At 43.0% G+C, this 21,220-nt stretch overlaps 1 protein-coding gene across 1 annotated transcript in view; it reads left to right on the top strand.

The window, feature by feature from the left end:
* Positions 1-21,220, top strand: part of LOC308303786 (uncharacterized protein) — a gene marked incomplete at its 5' end in the record, with an annotated part of 150,924 nt that overhangs the window by 97,614 nt on the left and 32,090 nt on the right. Inside the window, 10 exons of the mRNA XM_080748280.1 lie at positions 1,117-1,240; positions 6,000-6,099; positions 10,546-10,655; positions 12,699-12,923; positions 16,913-17,067; positions 17,401-17,612; positions 18,237-18,444; positions 19,041-19,137; positions 20,222-20,450; positions 20,994-21,119. Coding sequence (XP_080604406.1) covers positions 1,117-1,240; positions 6,000-6,099; positions 10,546-10,655; positions 12,699-12,923; positions 16,913-17,067; positions 17,401-17,612; positions 18,237-18,444; positions 19,041-19,137; positions 20,222-20,450; positions 20,994-21,119 — 1,586 coding nt within the window. The remainder of the gene's footprint in view (positions 1-1,116; positions 1,241-5,999; positions 6,100-10,545; positions 10,656-12,698; positions 12,924-16,912; positions 17,068-17,400; positions 17,613-18,236; positions 18,445-19,040; positions 19,138-20,221; positions 20,451-20,993; positions 21,120-21,220) is intronic.

Genomic DNA, 21,220 nt, shown 5'->3' with positions numbered 1-21,220 from the left:
GCATTTTCTTTTCTTTAACATTTTTCCTGGATTTACTACACGTGTCGAGTAAGTTTCAAGAACATCACTTTTAAGAGTTATTCTTTTAAGAACAAGGCAGTTTTGATTGATTCAACTAAACTATGGGCACTTAAATGTTATGTAGAAGCCACCTTACCGGTGGGGTTTTGTTTAAAAGAATATACATTTAGAAGTAGAACACAGCAACAGATACGGTACATTAATGCTATGTTTTCAATGCACATATACTGTAGCTAAAGTAGGTATTATTACAGATGACATATATATTAAATATGGTATTACATGGAACACTATTTTGAATGTAAACCGCTGTGTATTGTGTAGAATTTTGTTGGTAAGTAACTCTCTGAAGCCACTTACATCCTATAAGGCTTAATGCTTAATTAAATGAATCAAAAAGTGCAACATTATCTACATGTGAGAGCAGCAACATGTGGCTCCAGGAACAGGAGCCAACCAACATTGCCAGTCAGTTCCTGACACTGTTGAGAGACACAGTGACAAAGATTAGACTTTAGTGTATGTGTGTGTGTGTGTGTGTGTGTGTGTGTGTGTGTGTGTGTGTGTGTGTGTGTGTGTGTGTGTGTGTGTGTGTGTGTGTGTGTGTGTGTGTGTGTGTGTGTGTGTGTGTGTGTGTGTGTGGAAAAGAGCCTCTAGGCCCCGAGAGTCATTGATTTGTCTACTCTACAGCAGAGAGAGAGAGAGACAGAAAGAGAGAGAGAGGGAGAATTGAAGAGCCAGTCAGTCTGTTCAACCTGTTGTCGCTGAGCTCAAACAAGGGAGATGAGAGAACAACGTGAAATGTCTGAGGGGAAGTTGGTCACAAATGGACGGACAGAGCATGAGCAAATGAGAAAGAGCTGGAGTGGTGAGAAATCAAAGAGAGAGGGAGACCTGTGTGTGTGCATGTGTGCGTGTAGGGGTGATGGACAGATACAAACAGGTGTTGTGTGCGTGTGTTTGTGGCTGGTCTAATACTCTTGTGCGTGTGTGTGTGTGTGTGTGTGTGTGTGTGTGTGTGTGTGTGCGTTTGTGTGTGTGTTCATGTGTGTGTGCGTGTGTTTGTGTGTGTGTGTTGTGAATGTGAACCTCCAGGTGAGGATGCCATGACGGGGGACACAGACAAGTACCTTGCCCCCCAGGACCTGCGTGAGCTGGGGGACGACTCACTGCCGCAAGAGGGCTACATGGGCTTCAGCATCGGAGCTCGTTCCCAGAGGTAAGATACTGTATGCTCTGGGCTGCTCCAATTCCCAGTGCCATATACTGTAGAGCAGTGTTTCTCAAACTTTCACATTTCATGGTCTCACTCTGACAGTGTACAAATGGAACCAAATGGACCTGTTAGGGTTCATTTGGTTCCATTTGTACACTGCCAGAGTTACATACTTGTATGGGTCAATTTAGACCGCCCTAAAGGAACCCACAGAGTCCCTGGAATCCGCTTTGAGAACCACTGATATAGAGTATGGGAGATATATTTTGATTGACAATACAACAAATTAATTGCCACGATACCGACAACATCTTGGCATAAATTCAATATTTTGATTGTATCTTTTAACATGGAAAACAATATTCACCACAATTGTCTCGTCCCTACAGTATTTTATCTAAAAGCAGTAGTTGTCAGAAGTTTGATTTCAGTAAATAAATCCACAATAATGCTTAAGGTATGACATAACTAAAAGATATCAAATGTATATATTAGTCATTACAAGGGGATGAAGCATAATTTAGACTCAAATACTAAGGTGGATGTCATAATTCATGTTAAGAATGAGATGGCTGTGAGACAATCAGCCCCCCTACTGTCCTCAGTCAGCCCCTGTCACCCTGCCCGTAGAAAACTACTGTAGCTTGGCTGTTGTTACTAGCTAATGGTTAACATGCAGCGTTTCTACCTCCCGCGGGCTTTTTCCCCTTTTAAAGCTCTATAACAATTCTGGGCTAATAGTGGGGGCTTTCTGTTTTATAAACTCCCTTCAAGGATGATGCCAAAGAATGCAGGGACATCCATAAGTATGTACTGTATGAATCTTTCTCCACCTAGCTTTTCCCCTGACTATTGGCAGGGCGTGGGCTGCTCCCTTTACTCTTCGAAAGTTTGCTCAGCTCAATACAGAGACAGAAACACTGACACTACGTCTGACCCAAAGAAAGGGAGGGCGGTTTTTATTGAATATCTGAGCAATGACACACATGTACACTGAGCCACAGGAAATTAGAACCACGTTCGATTCCGTGGCCCCGGGGGCCTGCAGTTAGACGAGTGCCCTGATTTGTTGGAGTGGGGGGTGGGGGGGTCATGGTGGTTGGCGAGGGGGTTGTGTTTTGTTGGTGTTTTAAATCCAAGCTTGGTTCAATCAAGGCCACTCAGCAAGTGGATTGGTTATAGATTTTGAAGAGTTTAAAGTTTTCAATAGTATATATTTTGTTATGACAAAGATTCATTTAGAGTTTTTAGACACTCATGGTAATGAATTTGGAATGAATTGTGATTTATGATTTCTTCCAAAGTGAACTTGACCCCTAACCTTGGTTCTTTATCAATGTGGGACTGCGTGTCTCTCTCTCTCCAGTCCTGTCTCCCTCTCTTCTCTCCTTTTTACTTTCTCTCTCTTTTTGAGGTTCACTGTCCTATTCGACTTTTCTTTCTGGTCATTGGTTGTTTTTAAAGGACAACTTTGTTTATTTTAGATAGTCATTACAGAAAAGAAAAGATGAGTGTTAAAATGTTTTCATTTACTTCTTTTTATCGTTTTAGAGATTTTAACGATTTTGATTTGCATGCATGCCCCCAGGTTGGGGGCATGCATGCAAGTGGCTAAATATGTATTTTTAGACACAATAAGCCTATTCCCAAGATGCACCGCAATCTTTCATGGGCAGATGTGACTTATGTGGGCTGGTGTAAAAAATAACAAAGACATTATGTCTTATTGTGTCTAAAAAGACATATTTAGCCACTTGTACGCATGCCCCCAACCATTGAAATCTAATTACTAAAATGGCTAAAACGATAGAAAGCGTTAAATGAAAACATTTTAACACTCATCTTCTCTTTTCTCTGATTACAATCTAAAATATGAACCCTTGTTCAAAAAAACTAAAGTTGTCCTTTAACTGCTAATAGCTTTGTCCATTTGGAACTTTCCAAAATGCCAATAGTCAGTCCCTCAGAATGAGACCATGCAGCCTCAGAGTGTATGTAACACAATTAAACCTAAGGCTAATATTTATAGTGTCATTCAAAAGAAAGAAGGGCACATTTCATGAAGTCTCATGAAAAGACATCATTTACGCTTTTAACATGGTGTACAGTAACACAGAGGCCATCCAAAAAGGTCCTCAGTTATTCCTTTCCATTACAGCAACTCTTCTCTCTGTTCCTCGTCTCTTCCCCTATCCTCTGAAGTGTCATAATTCCTTTGTTTTTGTTTATGTCCTTCTCTCATGTCCGTTGCTACCGTTAGTCCCAAAGTCGGGTAAGGCTAAAGGCATGAGGAGCATCCTGTATCCCCACCCCACCACCTGTCCCAGACCCCCCCCCCCCCCCCCCCCCAGTTTCTCCCATCTTGCCTTGATTTGATGTAACTCACTGTAACCCATGTGTCTCGATTTAGTTGACTACTAACGTTTTGAGTTTGGAGAACGTTTGACAAATCAGTTTTTGAACACGTTTCTTTCACGCATTTGGTGGTGTTTTATGTTTTATGTGAACAACAGTTTTTTTGTGTTGTACTGTGGTCTTGCTGTTTTAGTTCCCTGTTAACTATTATTTTTAATGTTTCACATTGGTAATTTTAGTTCAAAACAAGGCCTTGTGCTTTTTGATAGCGTATAGCCTGTTGCATTCAGTTATTTGAACTGTTATTTGTGCTTGGGTTGTTTTTTTGAGTTGAACTGTGGAGAATCATCTGTCTTTTTTTATGATTTTCTTAGGCTCTCTGTGGAGCTTTTTGTCACAAATCTTCCAGGGACCTGAACTTCTACATGGAACTATTTATTAGCTTAGACGTCATAAGGATTACCTACTTAATACAATACGAGCATGGGGAATTCCACAATACAAAGTAGTGTCTCACTTAAAAATGTGTAGAGAGATCTGAAGAGATCTCCTTTAATCCAATTAATATCTGTAGAGGATTGAGTGTTACATTGAGTGTTGAAGGATATGAGAAACCTAATGTCACTTTTAAGTACCATAATAATTTGCCTCTTTTGCCACATGGGTTGACATCCCATTTAGTAACAGATCTTTTTATAACCCGATATACTTGTCCACAGTAAAGTAAACAGGGACATGTATCCTGTACACCGCATAGCAGTGCATAGTAGAAATCCTACTCTCATTCCATACGCCTCACTCGGGACAGACAAAGTGTTCTGCGAATGGCAAAAATAGATGACACGCACGCGTACGCACGCACACACACGCACGCACGCACACAAACACAGCAAACACACACACACACGCACGCACACAAACACACAAACACAGCAAACACACACACAAAGAATAGCTACAGTACCACGGGAAGAGCAATAACAGTGATCTTGTTTAGCACAACAAAGAGTCCTGGCACAATATTGGTTGATGAGTCACAGTGGAGACGCAGGCCTCACACATTCATCACATATCATTGCTCAAGAATGCTTTTATTTGCCTCACAGAACATATGATTTTCTTTTCTCTCTCGACGCCCCTACATCCATTTTGAAGACATATTTTTCCACAAAGAGTCAGTAATCAAAGTATTGGACCACATCAAACAAGGAGTTCAAAGTAAAGATGTTTACCATTTTGACTTTGGGTCTTTCTTGTTTGACATTTAAAGCCACAATCTGTAACTTTTATGTCCTCCCTGGGATTTGATCCTGCACTAGGGACCAAATTTCTACCACTCTTCCAAGACAAAAATCCATGCTTGGCTAGGGGAGATATTATACTTATGAGCTTAAGGCAGTACTCCTTGTCAACCAGTAGGTGTCTATCCAACTCCAGAGTCTACATTTCGCAAGGGAAGAGTGACCATTGAAGCTAGCTGTGTAGTGATAAATAGCATTGTATTGATTAAATTAAGTTCCAGATTGCAGCTTTAAGTTTCTTCCATCATGTCTTAACGTTTTACCTGTAATGTTTTGACCTCATTATTCAACATTCTGTTTTACTTGCTCCCATTTAATTTGGATCCTTTGTGAAAAATAATTACTAAAATATAGCAGAACATGCCTTACTTGCATTTCTGTGCTTCTCTGCTGCTTCACACAGGTTTATTAGCCTGTCTTATTCAGTTTGGTACTATAGTACAGTGTGAGATGTACTGTACTGTCCTGTTAGGCTCTGACAGCTGTGTACAGATGTCAGGCTAAAGGACGGGTATACTGTACTGTGGTCGTTGTGGTACAGATCATATATAGGCATATTATGGGGTGCTACTTTTTGCATGTTTGCTCACGCTACTCATATCATATATTGGCCAAGCGAAATGTTTTGGAAAAACCTTGCGGAAATATCATGCTAATGCAGGATGTACGCAAAGTGGAGGGAATGATGTCTCCAATGGGCTATTGAACAACCTGTGCCACAAAATACTTTTCTTAATGTCTACTGCCGTTATGTGCCACGAAAGTGTGGAAGTTATTGTTCCTTGGTGTTCATTAGCTCTTTCACCACAGTCTGTGTCATTCTGGGAAGCTTTTTAATTCCCGCCCCAATAAGCTCTTTCCATGTTGTTGTTGCTGTCATTGGTACAAAATCAGGTCCCTGGAAGCTTGCATGCATTTAATGTGTGTTTGTGTGTTTGTTTGTTTGTGTTTTTTCTGTTCACTTCACGGCACCCCCTCCTGCTCCCACCCCTACCCTCCCCCTCCCTGTTCCTCCATCATCATGACGCCTGTTGTCACAATAACCTGACTGCTGCTGCTACTACTACTACTACAACCACTACGCCTGTCCATCCACCCACACCCAGCCTGCGTTCGTTCAGTTCCGACAGGTCCAACACGCTGAACCGGAGTTCCTTCACGCGGGACAGCATGCTGATCGAGGAGATCCTGGCACCCAAGGAGATGGTAGGTTCACAACGACCGCCATGCAATGTGTTAGGTCACTTGTGGGCGCTTACATCGAGAGTGAAAGGAAAAACACGTCTGTCCGTTCGGGCATCATACAACGTACATTGTTGCTGTCGGGTGGAAACCTTGTATGTTCAAAACCGTTCGTTTTGTATATCATTTAAAAAATGATTTAAACTAGTGAAAATAGCCGATCTACAAGCACACAATGCCTCCCATCGCGAGGTTTTTATGTACTTGTAGATCAGCTATTTTCTTGTATGATGAAGCAGTGCTTTACTTTACGAAAAAAAGCGTAAAAATGTGTTAACTTGGAGATACAAGGTTTCTGCCCGACAGTGACGTCATGGAAAGCCAGAGAGTGGCAGTGGCTCAGGAGTTAGAGCGGCCATCTGAGTGTCAGAATGTCCCCAGTTTGAGCCCCGGATGTCCTCTTGGCCAAGTGTCGAAAAGTGCTTGAGTAAGATGCCGAACCACAGCCACTCAGTGGGCACTGTTCAGCAGTTGGCCGCTGCTCCTAGTTGGTAGGATCAAATTGACAAAAACTTCTATGCCAAGGCACTTTGATGCCATTCCCACAGTACATGGTGGCAGTTCTTTGTACCTGCCAATAAAAAGTTAGAATGGCACATGGCTTAGTAGAGTATATATAATCTGTGTGCCTTTATCATTTACCGGTGTGTTTTTCCTTCACTTTTGCTGTTGCCTGTAGATATTGATATCCGTATATTTGTGGTGGGAGTTTGTGAGTGTTATGTGTGTGGCGGTGTGCATGTTGTTTGAGACTGTGTGTGTATTTGGAGGGTGGTTTTATATGCTTTGTCTTACCATCATCATCACTTGGCGTCTTCAAACTTTGACTTCATGTTACACACTGCTCAGTCTACGGCTGTGCCAAACAGTGTTGGTGATTTCCACCAGTCAGAGACATTCACAACTTTCCTGAAGCAGAAATAAGGTCAGCGATTAGTGCTGCGATCTAATGCAGTGGTTCCCAGACCTTATAGCTCAAGACCCAAAAGTATTGTATAGTTTGCCCAAGACACAAACTAGTGAAAATAGCAGTGCTACAAACTTCTATATCTGCTATTTTCCTTACTTCTTAAATATTTATTTATGGAAATTATTATACCTTTCTATTTTATTTATTCATACATTTTTTTAAATGTATAAAGAAGAAAAAAAGGGGATATTTACTCGTAACCCATAACAATTGGTCCGCGACCCAAACATGGAATCGGACCCGCTGTTTGGACAACAGTGATCTAATGGCCTTCTAATGACGGCTCTATTACCTTAGACATGCAGCAAGATGACACTTAAGGTTAAGGGGTTAATGGGTTTGTTGTGGAGCAGCAAACCATGACCTGAAGCTACTGTAACAGCATGCCAGCCATGCCATTGACAATACAGTCTCACTACAGTCTCCAGTAGCCTTTTGTCTTATTCACAGACATAATAGGTAGACATATCTTTGTAAAAATGAAACTGTGTAATAACTTTACAATTGTTGGTAAAGTTAATTATCGGTGCCTGATGGCTTGTCCTTTCTCTCCTGCGGCTCCAGGGGCGCATTAAGGAAAAGTTCTTCATTGTAGAAGCCCACAATAAGGTAGTTTGTCAGAGTTATGCCATATTACGTACAGCATCTGTCAGTGCATGTATATACAGTATAATGCAGTATAATTTGGCTTTGGAGGATTCCAGTACAGTACATCATTGCTTCTTCAAATATGGCATAACTTCATGCAGTGCCTATATCAGTGTACTGTATGTGCAGATGTGGTATTGCTCATTTATTACTCGACTCACAGAATTTGTCACAAACTATATCCCTTCTGCGGCATCCTGCGGCTATAAATAAGCATACTGTAGGGCTTGGTATAGTACATGGTGGAACACTTCTGAGACAGTGAGCAGTTTTCTTTTTTTCCTCAGATGAGATACTGTAAGGGGCTGTGTCCACAGAAATATATATATTTTTGTGATGGAGTGCTTTGGATAATCATGTCCAGATTGCTACACATGCACAGCAAATGATGGAGCTTGCACACACTTCTGTACACCGGTGGTTCTCAACCTTTTCAGGCTGGGACAATCCCCCCCAAAACATCTATAAGCTCAAGTCCCTCAGTGTTGCCTATATCTTATTTCATTTGACGATTTGCCTGTGGGGACCGACCCACATGTTGAGAACCACTGCTTTACACCTGTAACCCTGTGACGTGACATTAATGTTGACTGTGATTCTGAGCCAGACAGAATGCCGCTCAGTGGTTGTGTGCGACTGGGCGTGACAGTCCAACCCTCTGCATAGGAAAGTGACATTGATGAGTGAGTGCTCTTCTTACAAAAGTTGAACTATTTTCAGCTTGAAGCACCAAGACAGACTCACTGAGCGCCAGACGCCAAGATTGCGCTGAAGTGCGAGGCGCAGCACTGGGATTAGGAGCCCTCCAGCACGTCTTTACCATAGACATGCATGACAGAAAGGTGCTGGCAGCTAAGAAAAACACTTTCTGTGGCCATAGTTCAACCCCTGTTTCAACATACTAAGACCAGACTTAAGCCTCTTTTTAAAGGCTGTCAAAGGTTGTAAGCAGTGTCTCTGTCTCATTGAATTTGGTAGTGTACAGAACCAGTACTGTACCACAGTCTTTCAGGATATTCCATTGATATCAATCGATGGCATGATCATACAGACTTCTTGTTGGATGAAAGTCCATACAGTCACCAAAGTACTATCATGCAGTGATGTAGACAATTTCCAACCTCATTCACATTAGCAGTATATTTCCCAACGCAGTTTGCTCTTTTTTTAATTTAGATGAAATGTTAAGTTTTCCTTTTCGTCTTTTGGCGTCTGCCGCTGGTTTTGTTTATGCTTACATCCACAAAGCTTTGCCTGAAGTCGCTCTCTTTAAAACAAGCATTTTGTTTGTCAGCTGTTTGGAGTTATTGTTCAGTTAATACCGTATTCAGTTTATGTGTTCATTTCTCACTGGCCTGCTCGATGTTGTCAAAGATAGTTTTTATTTAGTTTTTTCTTAGTTGATTGTCTGCAGAAACCCTTTTTCTCTAAGTGTGTTGTATTTTCTTTGCTAAGAACAGCCGCCACTGTGTCCCCTTTGTGGGACATGTATTATGACTCTTGAACGCTGCCAAAGCTTTGATACTGTATTGTCACCGAGGTCATTAGCTTGAATGGTGTTTGGCTTGTGGACAGTGTGAATGTTCTGTTGATCCCTGGAGACTCTAAAGTCAGAAGATGTTGTCTCTTTAAACCTTCAGTCCAGGATTTCTCTCTATGTAGTTATTTTATCCATTTGAACTTGTGAGTTATGTTACTTAACATAACTGTAGTCTTTACCATACTTTGAGACATACGCACAATACCAAAAACCTGGAGTTCAGCCGTGATAGCTTTAATAATTCTTGGCAATTCTTTTTAGGTTGCTCCTAACGTCACCACAAAAGCCCAAGCTTGTGGTCACACTACATATTCATCTAGTTTCCAGTTTCATCTCTGTTGCCTAAGGTGACAAAGCCTGGACGAGAACTACTCGTAGCGTCGATAGCGCCGCCCATGGCTGCTGTGGTGACTACTGAATGCAAAAATGTAGTATACCAAAGCAAATTCCTATGTGTATTACACAATGGTTAATAAAGAAATCTGAATCTGAATCTGAATCTCTCTAAAGTGTCTAACCGGAAGTACAGGAAGTACTGTGTGGCCAGCCTACCGGAACTTCCTGTTGCCCTATACGTCCTGCAGTTCAGGTTATACACTTTGGAGAGTAGTTATTGTCCAGTCTAGTCGCCCATAGAGAACTGATGAGCACTGGCTTGCTGCATTACGCCTGCCTTGTACACATCTACTGTATCAGCAAGAAGCTAGTGGAGGTTGTAGATTAAAACTGTAGATGAAATCTTAGCTAATGCCTATTCAAATTAATGTCTGACTATTGGGAAATGTTATTCACTGTCAGTTCCCAAAATGTTTGGGATTTAGAGATTGAATGGTTTCTGCAGGATGCTGGCGTTAGTCAATCATCAGTTGGATTCAGTTCATTTGGCTTACTTTGAGGCACTGAAATGCATGACATAATGCAAGGGCAGCTGCTCTACACTGTTGCTGTTTTTCCTGTCATCATGCCTGTCCCGCTGCCCCCCCCCCCCCCCACACACACACACACACACACACACACACACACACACACACATATAAACACATACACTATATAATTCTGAATGTTGGTGAATGTTGAAAGTGTTCCAATTGAACCAAATGGACCCGTGGTAACGGTCCACTTGGTACACCCATTTGGCACACTCTCAGATCCGTACATTTGGTTCCATTTGCCACAGTCTCAGATTTAAATGAACACTCTGGATTTGAAGGTGTACTCTATGCATTGTTCTGACTTGTCATCTCTCCCATAGCACTTAACATCAGTCGCCAAGGACTGTGACAACGATTCCCTGAGGCGCTACAGCTGGACTACAGATGCACTAGACAACGTCAACCTGGTGTCCTCACCCGTGCACTCTGGGTAAGGAAGAATGATGGATGTATAAATGGATAGATGGACAGCATGGACGGATGAATAATTGGACTGATGGATGGATGAATGGATGGATGGACAGATGAGTGAATGGCAAACCGCTGTTTCATGAGTGCGTGCTGTCATAATAGAACATATTCACATGACACCCATTTTGCTCTTTCTTCCTACTCGGTTGGAACATACTGTACCACAGGTATGAAGTAAGTGAACTCGCTAAAAACCATTTGAAGCACCAGCATCCCTATTCTAAGGGGAATTATTGCCCAAAATGCGTTTGAGCTTGTAGATCACATCTCTTTGGTGTAGAGTGTAAAAAGAGCGTACCAACTAAGTACAGTTGCAATTCAGCTCCGTTTTATTAGTATATTATGTTTATGTTTAATTTATGTGGTTGATGGGCGTGGTTTAGCAGAACGTGTAGCAGTGCACGCTTCTGAACAATAAGGCGGTCTCGCTCTCACTGGTCTGTTTACCTGGTTTTTAGGGAGTAAGAGAGAGCAATGCCATGTGAATAATGGTCTGCTGACTGAAAATGATCACGTTGTAGCTTGAAGGACTCCTGGGTAATCCGCCCGCTGTCGGGAGACATTGTAATGACAAAGCTGTGTTGTCTGTCTGTCCCTCCCTGTGTCCATCGCTATTGTCCTCCATCCACCCTGCAGTTTTTCCTCTCCGCTCCCGCAGTACGACAGCAGGTGATGACCGCCATCGGTTGCCAGTTTCTTACTTCCTCTGTCCCGTGACATCACACCTGTCTTGTCTCTGTGTGCTCGTGTTCCCCTCCCCTCACCTGTGTTACGTGAACCCGAGTTTGGATTTTGGAGTTTTGTTGGATTTGGATTTGTCTCCGTCCGTATTCACAAGGCGGCTGCAGCCGCTCCCTGGGCGTTAGAATCACATCACTGTCCGTTATTACCACCAGGGGTGGAAAAAGTACTCACATTTCTTACTTAAGTAAAAGTAACAATACTGCAATATAGAAATACTCTACAAGTAGAAGTCCGGAATTCAAAATGTACACTTTCTGTATACTTACTCTGATACATTCAACACGTCATCAGGTTGAACATAGATTTTGACATACAGTATAGGTGTAAACAACCTATACATTTTATACCTTTAGCGATTCCATTCATGTGGGGTTTTTCAGACTTTCTGGCTGCTACATGCAGCAGCCTAGACTCATTTCCACACCTTGGAAATCATTGGAAATGATTTGTAATAATGCTGTCCACTTATACTACACGGTAACATCCAGGTCAATGTTTACACTCTCAGCAGTGTTAAATGAGTGTGTATTTTACTCGGTATACACTTTGAGACACTGAGCGCAATGCACTAACATCTCACCTAATTCTACAAACCGCACGTTGTGTGTGCGCGTGTGTGTGTCTTGTCAGCTGTGAGCTTTTCCCTATTGAAGAGTGATGACACAAAACAATCTGAATATGAGTGACTCACAGGCTACCTGTGGAGTCTTCTACGTTGGTGAACTGTGTGAATGTGTGAACCGCATCCTTGTTTGATGTACGATGAAAGACGTTGTTGTTGGAGAACTCCTAACAAACACATTTCCTCATTCTGTGTGCTGTGTCTCTCTCTCTCACACAATTTTTGTTGTTTTTGTATTTACATGAGTGTGTGTATTTTGTAGATCACAGCATGGGAAGCATCGCTGATGTCAAGCAAAGACCTCTCTCTCAATGCACCATTTTAACCGAAGCCCCTTGTCTTTCTTTTCTGCCTCTCCTTTCATCCTTCTTACGCCGTCTCTCTTTGCCCCATATCTTACTATTTTCCCTTTCTTTCTCACCCTTCTTTGTCTCTCTGTTCCACTTCTCTGTCTGTTTCCCCCTCTGTCTGTACCTCTCTGTGTTCATTTCACAATCACTTTTCCATCCCTGCCTCTCTCCACTTCTACCTCTGTCCTATACTTCACCTCTGTCTTTCACACTGCCTCTGTTTCTGTCCACTTCCCTCTCTTTTTTATTTCCCCTTCTCTCTCCCCTCCCTCTCTGTTTCTCTCAGGTTCCTGGTCAGCTTCATGGTGGATGCCAGGGGCGGCTCCATGAGGGGGAGCCGCCACAACGGCATGCGCATCATCATCCCGCCCAGGAAGTGCACGGCGCCCACCCGCATCACCTGCCGCCTGGTCAAGAGGCACAAGCTGGCTTCCCCTCCCCCGATGGTGGAAGGAGAAGGCCTGGCCAGCCGGCTGGTGGAGGTCGGCCCCGCCGGAGCCCAGTTCCTGGGGTACGTTCTCAGGGCCGAGGGGGTTAGCGGTTAGCACGTAGCATTGGATTGTTGTTTTTTGACTTGCTTACTTGTCAACTTCTTTTATTTGGTGACTTGACATGCCCCCTTTCTGCTTCTCGCATCCCCATTGCCGACCGTCTGCGTTTCTGTGTGCCTACGTGTGTGTGTGTGTGTGTGTGTGTGTGTGTGTGTGTGTGTGTGTGTGTGTGTGTGTGTGTGTGTGTGTGTGTGTGTGTGTGTGTGTGTGTGTGTGTGTGTGTGTGTGTGTGTGTGTTAAAGTGATCCAGCAGGTGTTATATTTCATGTCTATAGTAGTGGATAGTACTGCGGTATATGCCATGTCATCAGGGATGTTTCACCTTGGCAATAAGTTATTTTCCGTGATTTGTTTATGCATTTATGCACATTCCTAAAAAGAAATACGTCACTTGATGGCTTAAAGTCTAAATGTCTACCGCTCTGACATCACACTCTGACTTCACTGTGATGTCAGGGGAACCACACTAACATAATCCCTTTTATGCCCATACATGGAAATCCCTGATGTCATCAATATTAATCCCATATCTAAAAGACTTCATATGGGAATGCCCATATATGGAGGCTGCATTGGCCACTTACCACACTAACAGAATCCATATATGGCCAAGACAGCCCATATCTGTGTGGCTGATTCTACAGACATGGATCTCCATGTATGGGCATAAAAGGGATTGTATGTTTGATATCAGATGTCATAGACGTCTTAGGACTTTCACATAACGAATAACTGATTAAGCATGTTTGGGCTCTCACAGCATATCTCCATATACAGTACATGGATCTCCATATATGGGTACCAGGGGTCTCCATATTGGGTAACTGGTCCGATATACATCACTGGCCAGATGGCCAAGACATGACGCGTTTAGGGCGAGGTCGCATGTCGACCTGAGGCATCTTACTAGTATATACTGTATGTGAACGACAATTATACACACACACACACACACACACACACACACACACACACACACACACACACACACACACACACACACACACACACACACACACACACACACAGCTGTGAAAAGACACACCATTAACTGGATCAGGGTTTGTGTGTGTGTGTGTGTGTGTGTGTGTGTGTGTGTGTGTGTGTGTGTGTGCGTGTGCGTGCGTGCGCGCGTGCACGGCGTGCACGTGTGTGTGTGTGCGCGTGTATGTGTGTGTGTGTATGTGCACTCTCCCCCTCCCCTTGCGGATGCAGTAAGCTGCACCTCCCCAAGAAACTGCCAGCCCTTAGTGAAGGCGAGAGCCTGGTTAGTCCGGTGCTGCAGCTGGGACCCAGAGGAACTAGATTTGTTGGGTAGGAACCCCCTCCCCCTTAGCATCCCCCCTCCTCCTCCTCCTCCTCCTCCCCCCGCCCCCCCACAGGAGAATACATGACCCAGGGCTGATTCATGCTAAGAAATAAGATTATTTTCTTATTCATCTCCATTGATTTTCTTTATTTGGTTAGTGTTGTTATATACAGTATATACGGTACATACTGCTTACAGCTCTCTCTCTCTCTCTCTCTCTCTCTCTCTCTCTCTCTCTCTCTCTCTCTCTATATATATATATATATATATATATATATATATATATATATGCTGTGATATATACACACACACACACACACACACACACACGCACACACACACACACACACACACACACACACACACACACACACACACACACACTGTATTTGTTCTGGGAAGTTGAATGATTTCACATAATAGTCACATATACAAAGTTTTGAAGGAAAGAGAACTAATAGTAAGTCAACATTATGTGCTTAGTTTCTTCTTCTTTTAGAAATTTAAATGGAGGATAGGACTGACAAAAAAAGGCTCAATTGTGAGCAGCATTGCAGGCTTTAATCTTTTGGAACTCATTTTACTTCCTAAAACTACACAGGTCCGGCTTTAAAACCATCATGATTTTCACATTTTCTTTCTGTTTGTTGGGAAGCATTTTTTGCCTCTGATGTCACTGAAATGCAGGGACTTTTCGTTGGACTGCGCTTATCAGGCATGAGCCTTTTCCTCCTCAAGCCAAGCATCATCTCAAACCTTGCTTCCCATGACCACCACACCTGTTCCTCTACCCACCGCAGCTTGATGAGCTTGAGACTTGACAGTTATGCGCACTCCTACACAGTCATTATCAGAGTTGAATGGACACACACTCGAAAGCACAATTATTTGACCTCTCAAATGATTCAAGAAAGACCTAGCCGTTTTGTAGAGTGGTTGGAAAAGCATGCAAGCTCTCACCTTAATCACGAGTACATCCAGCAGTGTAGTCATCTTTATTGAAACAAAGTTAATGTATAGCAAAATGTGTCTCTGAAACATAAGTAGTTATAACTGGGCACGTCCTGTTTTGGCGACGTAGCGTTAAGGCGACGTAGCGTTAAGGCGGCGTAGCGTTAAGGCGACGTAGCGATTAGGCGAAATACAAGTTTACCAACGCTTTTTCGCCTTGTTTCTTTTTCTTTGAGGAAGCCACTGATTTACACTCACTAGCAAACTTGTTCTAATAATGTGCAGTGCATGCAGCGTGCTTGCTTGTTACCCTTAATGTGAATATTAAGCCACACTGTGGCTTGTGAAAGTAGGCTACGTTGATTATTAAATAATAAAAATAACAACGTGCGCTGCGCACGTTGCTCTCGCTCGCTCATTCATTCTGCAAGTTTCTGTGCCTGGAAAATAGCAGATCTACAAGCTCACAACTAGCTTGTAGATCAGCCACTTTTGTCAGCCACTTTTGTCACGGAACACGCCACGATGAAGAAGTATAAAAGCCAGGATTTACTTGAGTGATGTGATGTGTGTTGAACGGAAATGAATGGAAATGTGCATGTCGCCTTATCGGCACGGCAGAAAAGCGTGAATGGAAATTTGCATGTCGCCCTATCAGTACGGTAGGAGACCCTATTCGTACATTTGCCCATGTTAGTACACTTCGCCTTAACGCTACGTCGCCAAAACGGGATTTCCCCATGACAGTAGTTCTTACTTTCCTTAAACATTTCTCAAGGGGATGGTCAATGAATATAGTTCCTCTGGTGCCTATTCTCGGTAGAGTCTATTCCATTTTCTTACTTTCTACTCTTCTGTTTTATTGTTCTATAATAGACTTTTTGGTCGGTTTTAATTTTCTCAGTGTTTCTATTTAATTCTAGCCTAGTGTGTTATCTACTATTTCATCCTACCAAACATCGCAAGTTCACAACATGGCCACTGGTCATGAGTTAGATTAGAGGAAGTCCACTCCACCATGTGATGCTCCCATGCCTTGTTAAGTTGAGGACTGTGCAGCTTTCTCCGCGCCCGCGGCTCCCATTCCTCTGCATCTTGCCTTTGTTAAAAACTCTCCCATCCATTCCATATGACCCATTGCAGCCACAGCATGGGGAGAGCTGTCATCATGGAACAACGCTGGCATCATCTGGTGATCAACCGTGTCCATTCATCTCTGCGCGTTTCCCGGTGTTTCAGTTCCTTTTTTCGTTTCAGTTGACCACAGTGTTGGCACCGTATTTACATTTTAGACTTCTCAGCCTTCTGCTTATCTGGGACTTAACTGAACGAATCTTGAAAGCACGTTTAGATTTGAACTAACGTTCGGTGAAAATAGCTAGATCTACATGCGTCACAAGTGTGAGCTTGTAGCTCGGCTATTTTCACTGAAGTGATTTGGTGTAGAGGGGGGAAAAAGGAGGGGACCAAGTACAGACCCCTGGGGGACAGCAAAGTATATTGGTTTTAAGTGGTTAAGAAGGAACTGAAGGAACTGAGAGAGAGAGAGAGAGAGAGAGAGAGAGAGAGAGAGAGAGAGAGAGAGAGAGAGAGAGAGAGAGAGAGAGAGAGAGAGAGAGAGAGAGAGAGAGAGAGCACCTGGCTTTACTATGTTGCGTCCTCAACCTGTGCTGTGGTGTGTGTCTGCAGTCCTGTGATCGTGGAGATCCCCCACTTCGGCTCCATGCGCGGCCAGGAGAGGGAGCTCATCCTGCTGCGCAGTGAGAACGGCGAGGCGTGGAAGGAGCACCAGTACGACTGCAAGGTGGACGACCTCAACCAACTGCTCAATGGCATGGACGAAGGTAAATGCACATGCGTCACGCCTTATTTATACTCCGTCGCATGACGGCGTCAGGACTTTATGAGGCGTCTCAGCTCTGTTTGATAGCAGCGTGGGGAGAGAAAGAAACAGGGGTTGAAATGTGACAGCTATCAAAAGCCAACTCTGAGATCTAATAAACTCAAAATACACTTTCACTTGCCGAAAGAATGCGATACAAGTTGTGAGCTTGTAGATCTGGGATTTCTTTGCAGAATGTTCGTCCCAGAATAGGGGCACTAGTATATGTGGTTAACTAAAATGTTGTAGATATAAATAAATGACACAGGTATGTGTATTTTCCCATCCCTCACAGAGCTAGAAAGCTCTGAGGAACTGGAGAAGAAGAGGATCTGTCGCATCATCACCAAGGACTTCCCGCAGTACTTTGCCGTGGTGTCGCGGATCCGGCAGGAATCCAATCAGATGGGACCAGAGGGCGGGACTCTGTACAGCCAGAGCGTTCCATTGGTCCAGGCCTCGTTCCCCGAGGGAGCGCTCACCAAAAAGATTAGAGTTGGACTGCAGGTGAGTTGAGGCATGAAGTGTGTCTCTTTGTGTTGGAGTGTGACTCTGTTTTGCTTTTTGAGTGTTAAAGTTCCATTGACGTGATTGTTGTGGGTTTACATGCTGTGTTCATCAGCAGTCACATTTCATCCCTCTACACTGCATTGTTTTCCCAGAAGCCAGTGGTGCTGTCTCTGGTGATATATATTTTGTAAAATGTAAATAAATGTATTTGTAAATTAATCAAAAGGTTTTGGAGAATGAAAATCCGATTAGAAACATTTACTTAAACATTGCTTAATTGCCTCCACTTAAACTCTCGATACTTTGGCCGGAGTCCCCCTGGCCCAGGTCTTCTCCTTTTTCTAGATAGCCAAAATAGCCAATCTACATGCACGAGATCTGCTATTTTTGCTGAATGTTTGTCTATTTTTGCACAAGTTTGCATATTATGACATGCGCAGCATAGGGATGCTAGATGGAGCTATAGGATAAATGTATTGTTATGCATGTATTGTACACATACACTTTGTCTCCCCTTGTCACTGTTTCTCTCTAAACCTCTCTTATCTCTCTTCTCATTTTCACTCCTCTTACACACAATGGCATACTGTAATAACCTGCCCGTCTCTCTCTCTTCCCCAGGCCCAGCCAGCACCTGACGAGACAGTAAAAAAGATTCTTGGCAACCGGGCGACCTTCAGTCCCATTGTTACCGTGGAGCCCAGGAGGAGGAAGTTCCACAAGCCCATCACCATGACGATCCCAGTCCCGCCTCTCTCGGGGGAGGGGCTTACCAACGGCTACAAGGGAGACTCCACCCCCTGCCTCCGTCTTCTCTGCAGCATAACAGGTGAGCATACTGTATATACGCATGTTTGTGTGCGCTCGAAACCAAATGGCCTACTAACTGCAGAGCTCCCCTGAGTGGAAGGTGGCGATCCTGGAGTCTGCACCCTTGCATAGCATTCATTCATGCTAATTAAATGCCACACAGGAGAGTTTTACATAGTACACAACTAATCTCTGAAGACAGAGTATTCTATACGTTGAATGTGATTTTTAAAATATTGAGTGAATGGGTTCCCGGATTGGTGTACTACAAAATTGATGAAATTAACATGGGACTTCAGCCAAAAATATAGCTTGTAGATCAGCTATTTTCGGCAAAGAGGTGTAGAGGGGAAAAAGAGCACACTAAGTACAGAGTGAAAGGTCAAGTTTATTAAGTATTGACGGTTCAAGTGGTTAAATATCTGAAAGCATATTGAAATGAATCCAAAATACACTGATGATTGTGCTGTCAAACAATGAAACTATATGGAATCTATGAACAGGTTGTGGGGGTCCCTGCTTCATCTCTCTTTCTGCTAAGGGGTCCTTGGCCTGAAAACGTTGAAGACCCCTGTTTTACATAATATGGGCTGTGCCTCTTTGTCTTGCTTCCAGGCGGTACGTCTCCAGCACAGTGGGAAGACATCACAGGAACCACTCCTCTCACCTTCGTCAATGACTGTGTTTCCTTCACCACTAACGTCTCTGCCAGGTCAGAAGTGTGGGTGCGCGTGTGCGCATGCTCGTGCGTGTATGTGTGTATGGGTGTGGGTGTGTGTGAGTGAGTTTCCGTAGCTTTGAATTGTATAAAATATTAAGAACCTGTTCAAGTATTGTTGTGTAAGCCCCTTTTACAACCTGGCACAAGCACAGCTGGCCCAGGCTTAAAAGTAATTCCTCTTGTTCTTGTCTTTCGATCCATGTTTCACGGATAATATGAAATGATCTGGTGATATCGATAAAGGATCGAGCCCGAATTCCCCTAGCTGGTCGGTCGTGGAAGATTATGGTGTATTTTGTGAACTCAATGTTGGCATCTGCGTGTTCTCACATATTACTCACTGTTGGCAGACTTTGTATTCTTTAGTCGGAATTCTGTATTTTGATGTATTGTTTGTAATATTTGTTTGAATATTGAGAAGTACCTACACTACCACTCCAATGCCTTTAATGGTTGACAAAACTATTGGGTGCGTTCGGAAATGCGCACTCAACTCACTCATTGTCTCATGCTTACAGCTGAGATCTTGGAGCTTCCTCAACATTTGCAGTGGTGTAAAGTAACTAGTACATTTACTCAAGTACTGTACTTAAGTTCACTTTTGAGTTATTTGTACTTTACTTGAGTATTTCTTATTTCCAATACTTTTACTTCTACTCCACTACATCTCGGATCCAAATATTTTACTTTTACTCCACCACATCTCGGAACCAAATATTGTACTTTTACTCCATTACATGTATTTGAAAAATAGTTACTTTGTAGATATAAATTATAATATATATAAACCACTTTTTAGCCCTATTTGAAAATAGCTGATCTACAAGCTCACAACACATCGCAACGCGTTGTGAGCTTGTAGATCTGCTATTTTCAAACATTTTGTAGTTAGTAGTACTTTTTGATGCCAATACTTTCATACTTTTATTTTATTTGGAAATCCGGACTTTTACTTGTAACAGAGTCTACATAGCAGTATTGCTACTTTAACTTTTTTTTTTTTTTACACCACTGAACATTTAGATTCGTATGTCTGCAAATGGCTTCTTAAGATCTGTACTTCTGTTTGGCATAGGTTCTGGCTAGCCGACTGCCACCAGATCCCTGAGACGGTGGGCCTGGCCACCCAGCTGTACAGGGAGTTGATCTGCGTGCCCTACATGGCCAAGTTCGTGGTCTTTGCCAAGATGAACGACTCTGTGGAATCCCGGCTCAGATGCTTCTGCATGACAGATGACAAGGTGGACAAGACCCTGGAGCAGCAGGAGAACTTTGAGGAAGTGGCCAGGAGCAAAGACATTGAGGTGGCTCATCGTCTGAGATTATGTCTGTAGTATTGTCTGTACTTTTCCCTTTTAGGCAGCTATTATAGCGCTTACTGTCTACACGGCAACTTACAATTTAAATCACAGAGTTTGTCGTCGTTGTCGGGTGGAAACCTTGTATTTTAATAACGATTTAGCCATTGTGTGCTTGCAGATCTCCTATTTTCATTACTTTTGTGGGAAACTTTTGTATGATGTAGGGCTTTAATTTACGGAAAGAAAACATACACATTTGAAACATTTTATTATTGAATGGCATTAGCACATGGGACAAGCTCACAGCGCATTGCACCATGATGCATTGTGAGCTTATAGATTTTTATTTTCATATTTTATTCCCCCATTTTCACCTTTAATGTCATAACCAATCCTAACCAAAGTTGGGACACCAGGTTTAATGTTTAATATTCATTTCCTCATTGATATAAGGAATGTGTACTATAAATTATAGTATGAGTGTTAATATAATCAATACGGTTCATATTGTAGTACAGTGCTCATCTCTGTGGTGTTCTCTCTCAGGTTCTGGAGGGCAGGCCTATCTATGTAGATTGCTACGGAAATCTGACCCCTCTGACCAAAGCTGGCCAGCAGCTGGTTCTCAACTTCTATGCTTTCAAGGAGAACCGCTTGCCATTCTGTGTCAAGGTAAGTGGCTGAGTTACCACCTATATTGTACATCAGCGGTTCCCAAACCTTTTAGCCTGTGACCCAAAAGAGAAATGAGACTTTCGCCCGGGACACAAACT

This window comes from Nannobrachium achirus (genome assembly GCF_963921795.1).
Source record: "Nannobrachium achirus genome assembly, chromosome: 18".
Classification (NCBI taxonomy): domain Eukaryota; kingdom Metazoa; phylum Chordata; class Actinopteri; order Myctophiformes; family Myctophidae; genus Nannobrachium; species Nannobrachium achirus.
The sequence above is the reverse complement of the archived record's forward strand: the minus strand, read 5'-3'. Positions and strand labels throughout refer to the sequence as shown.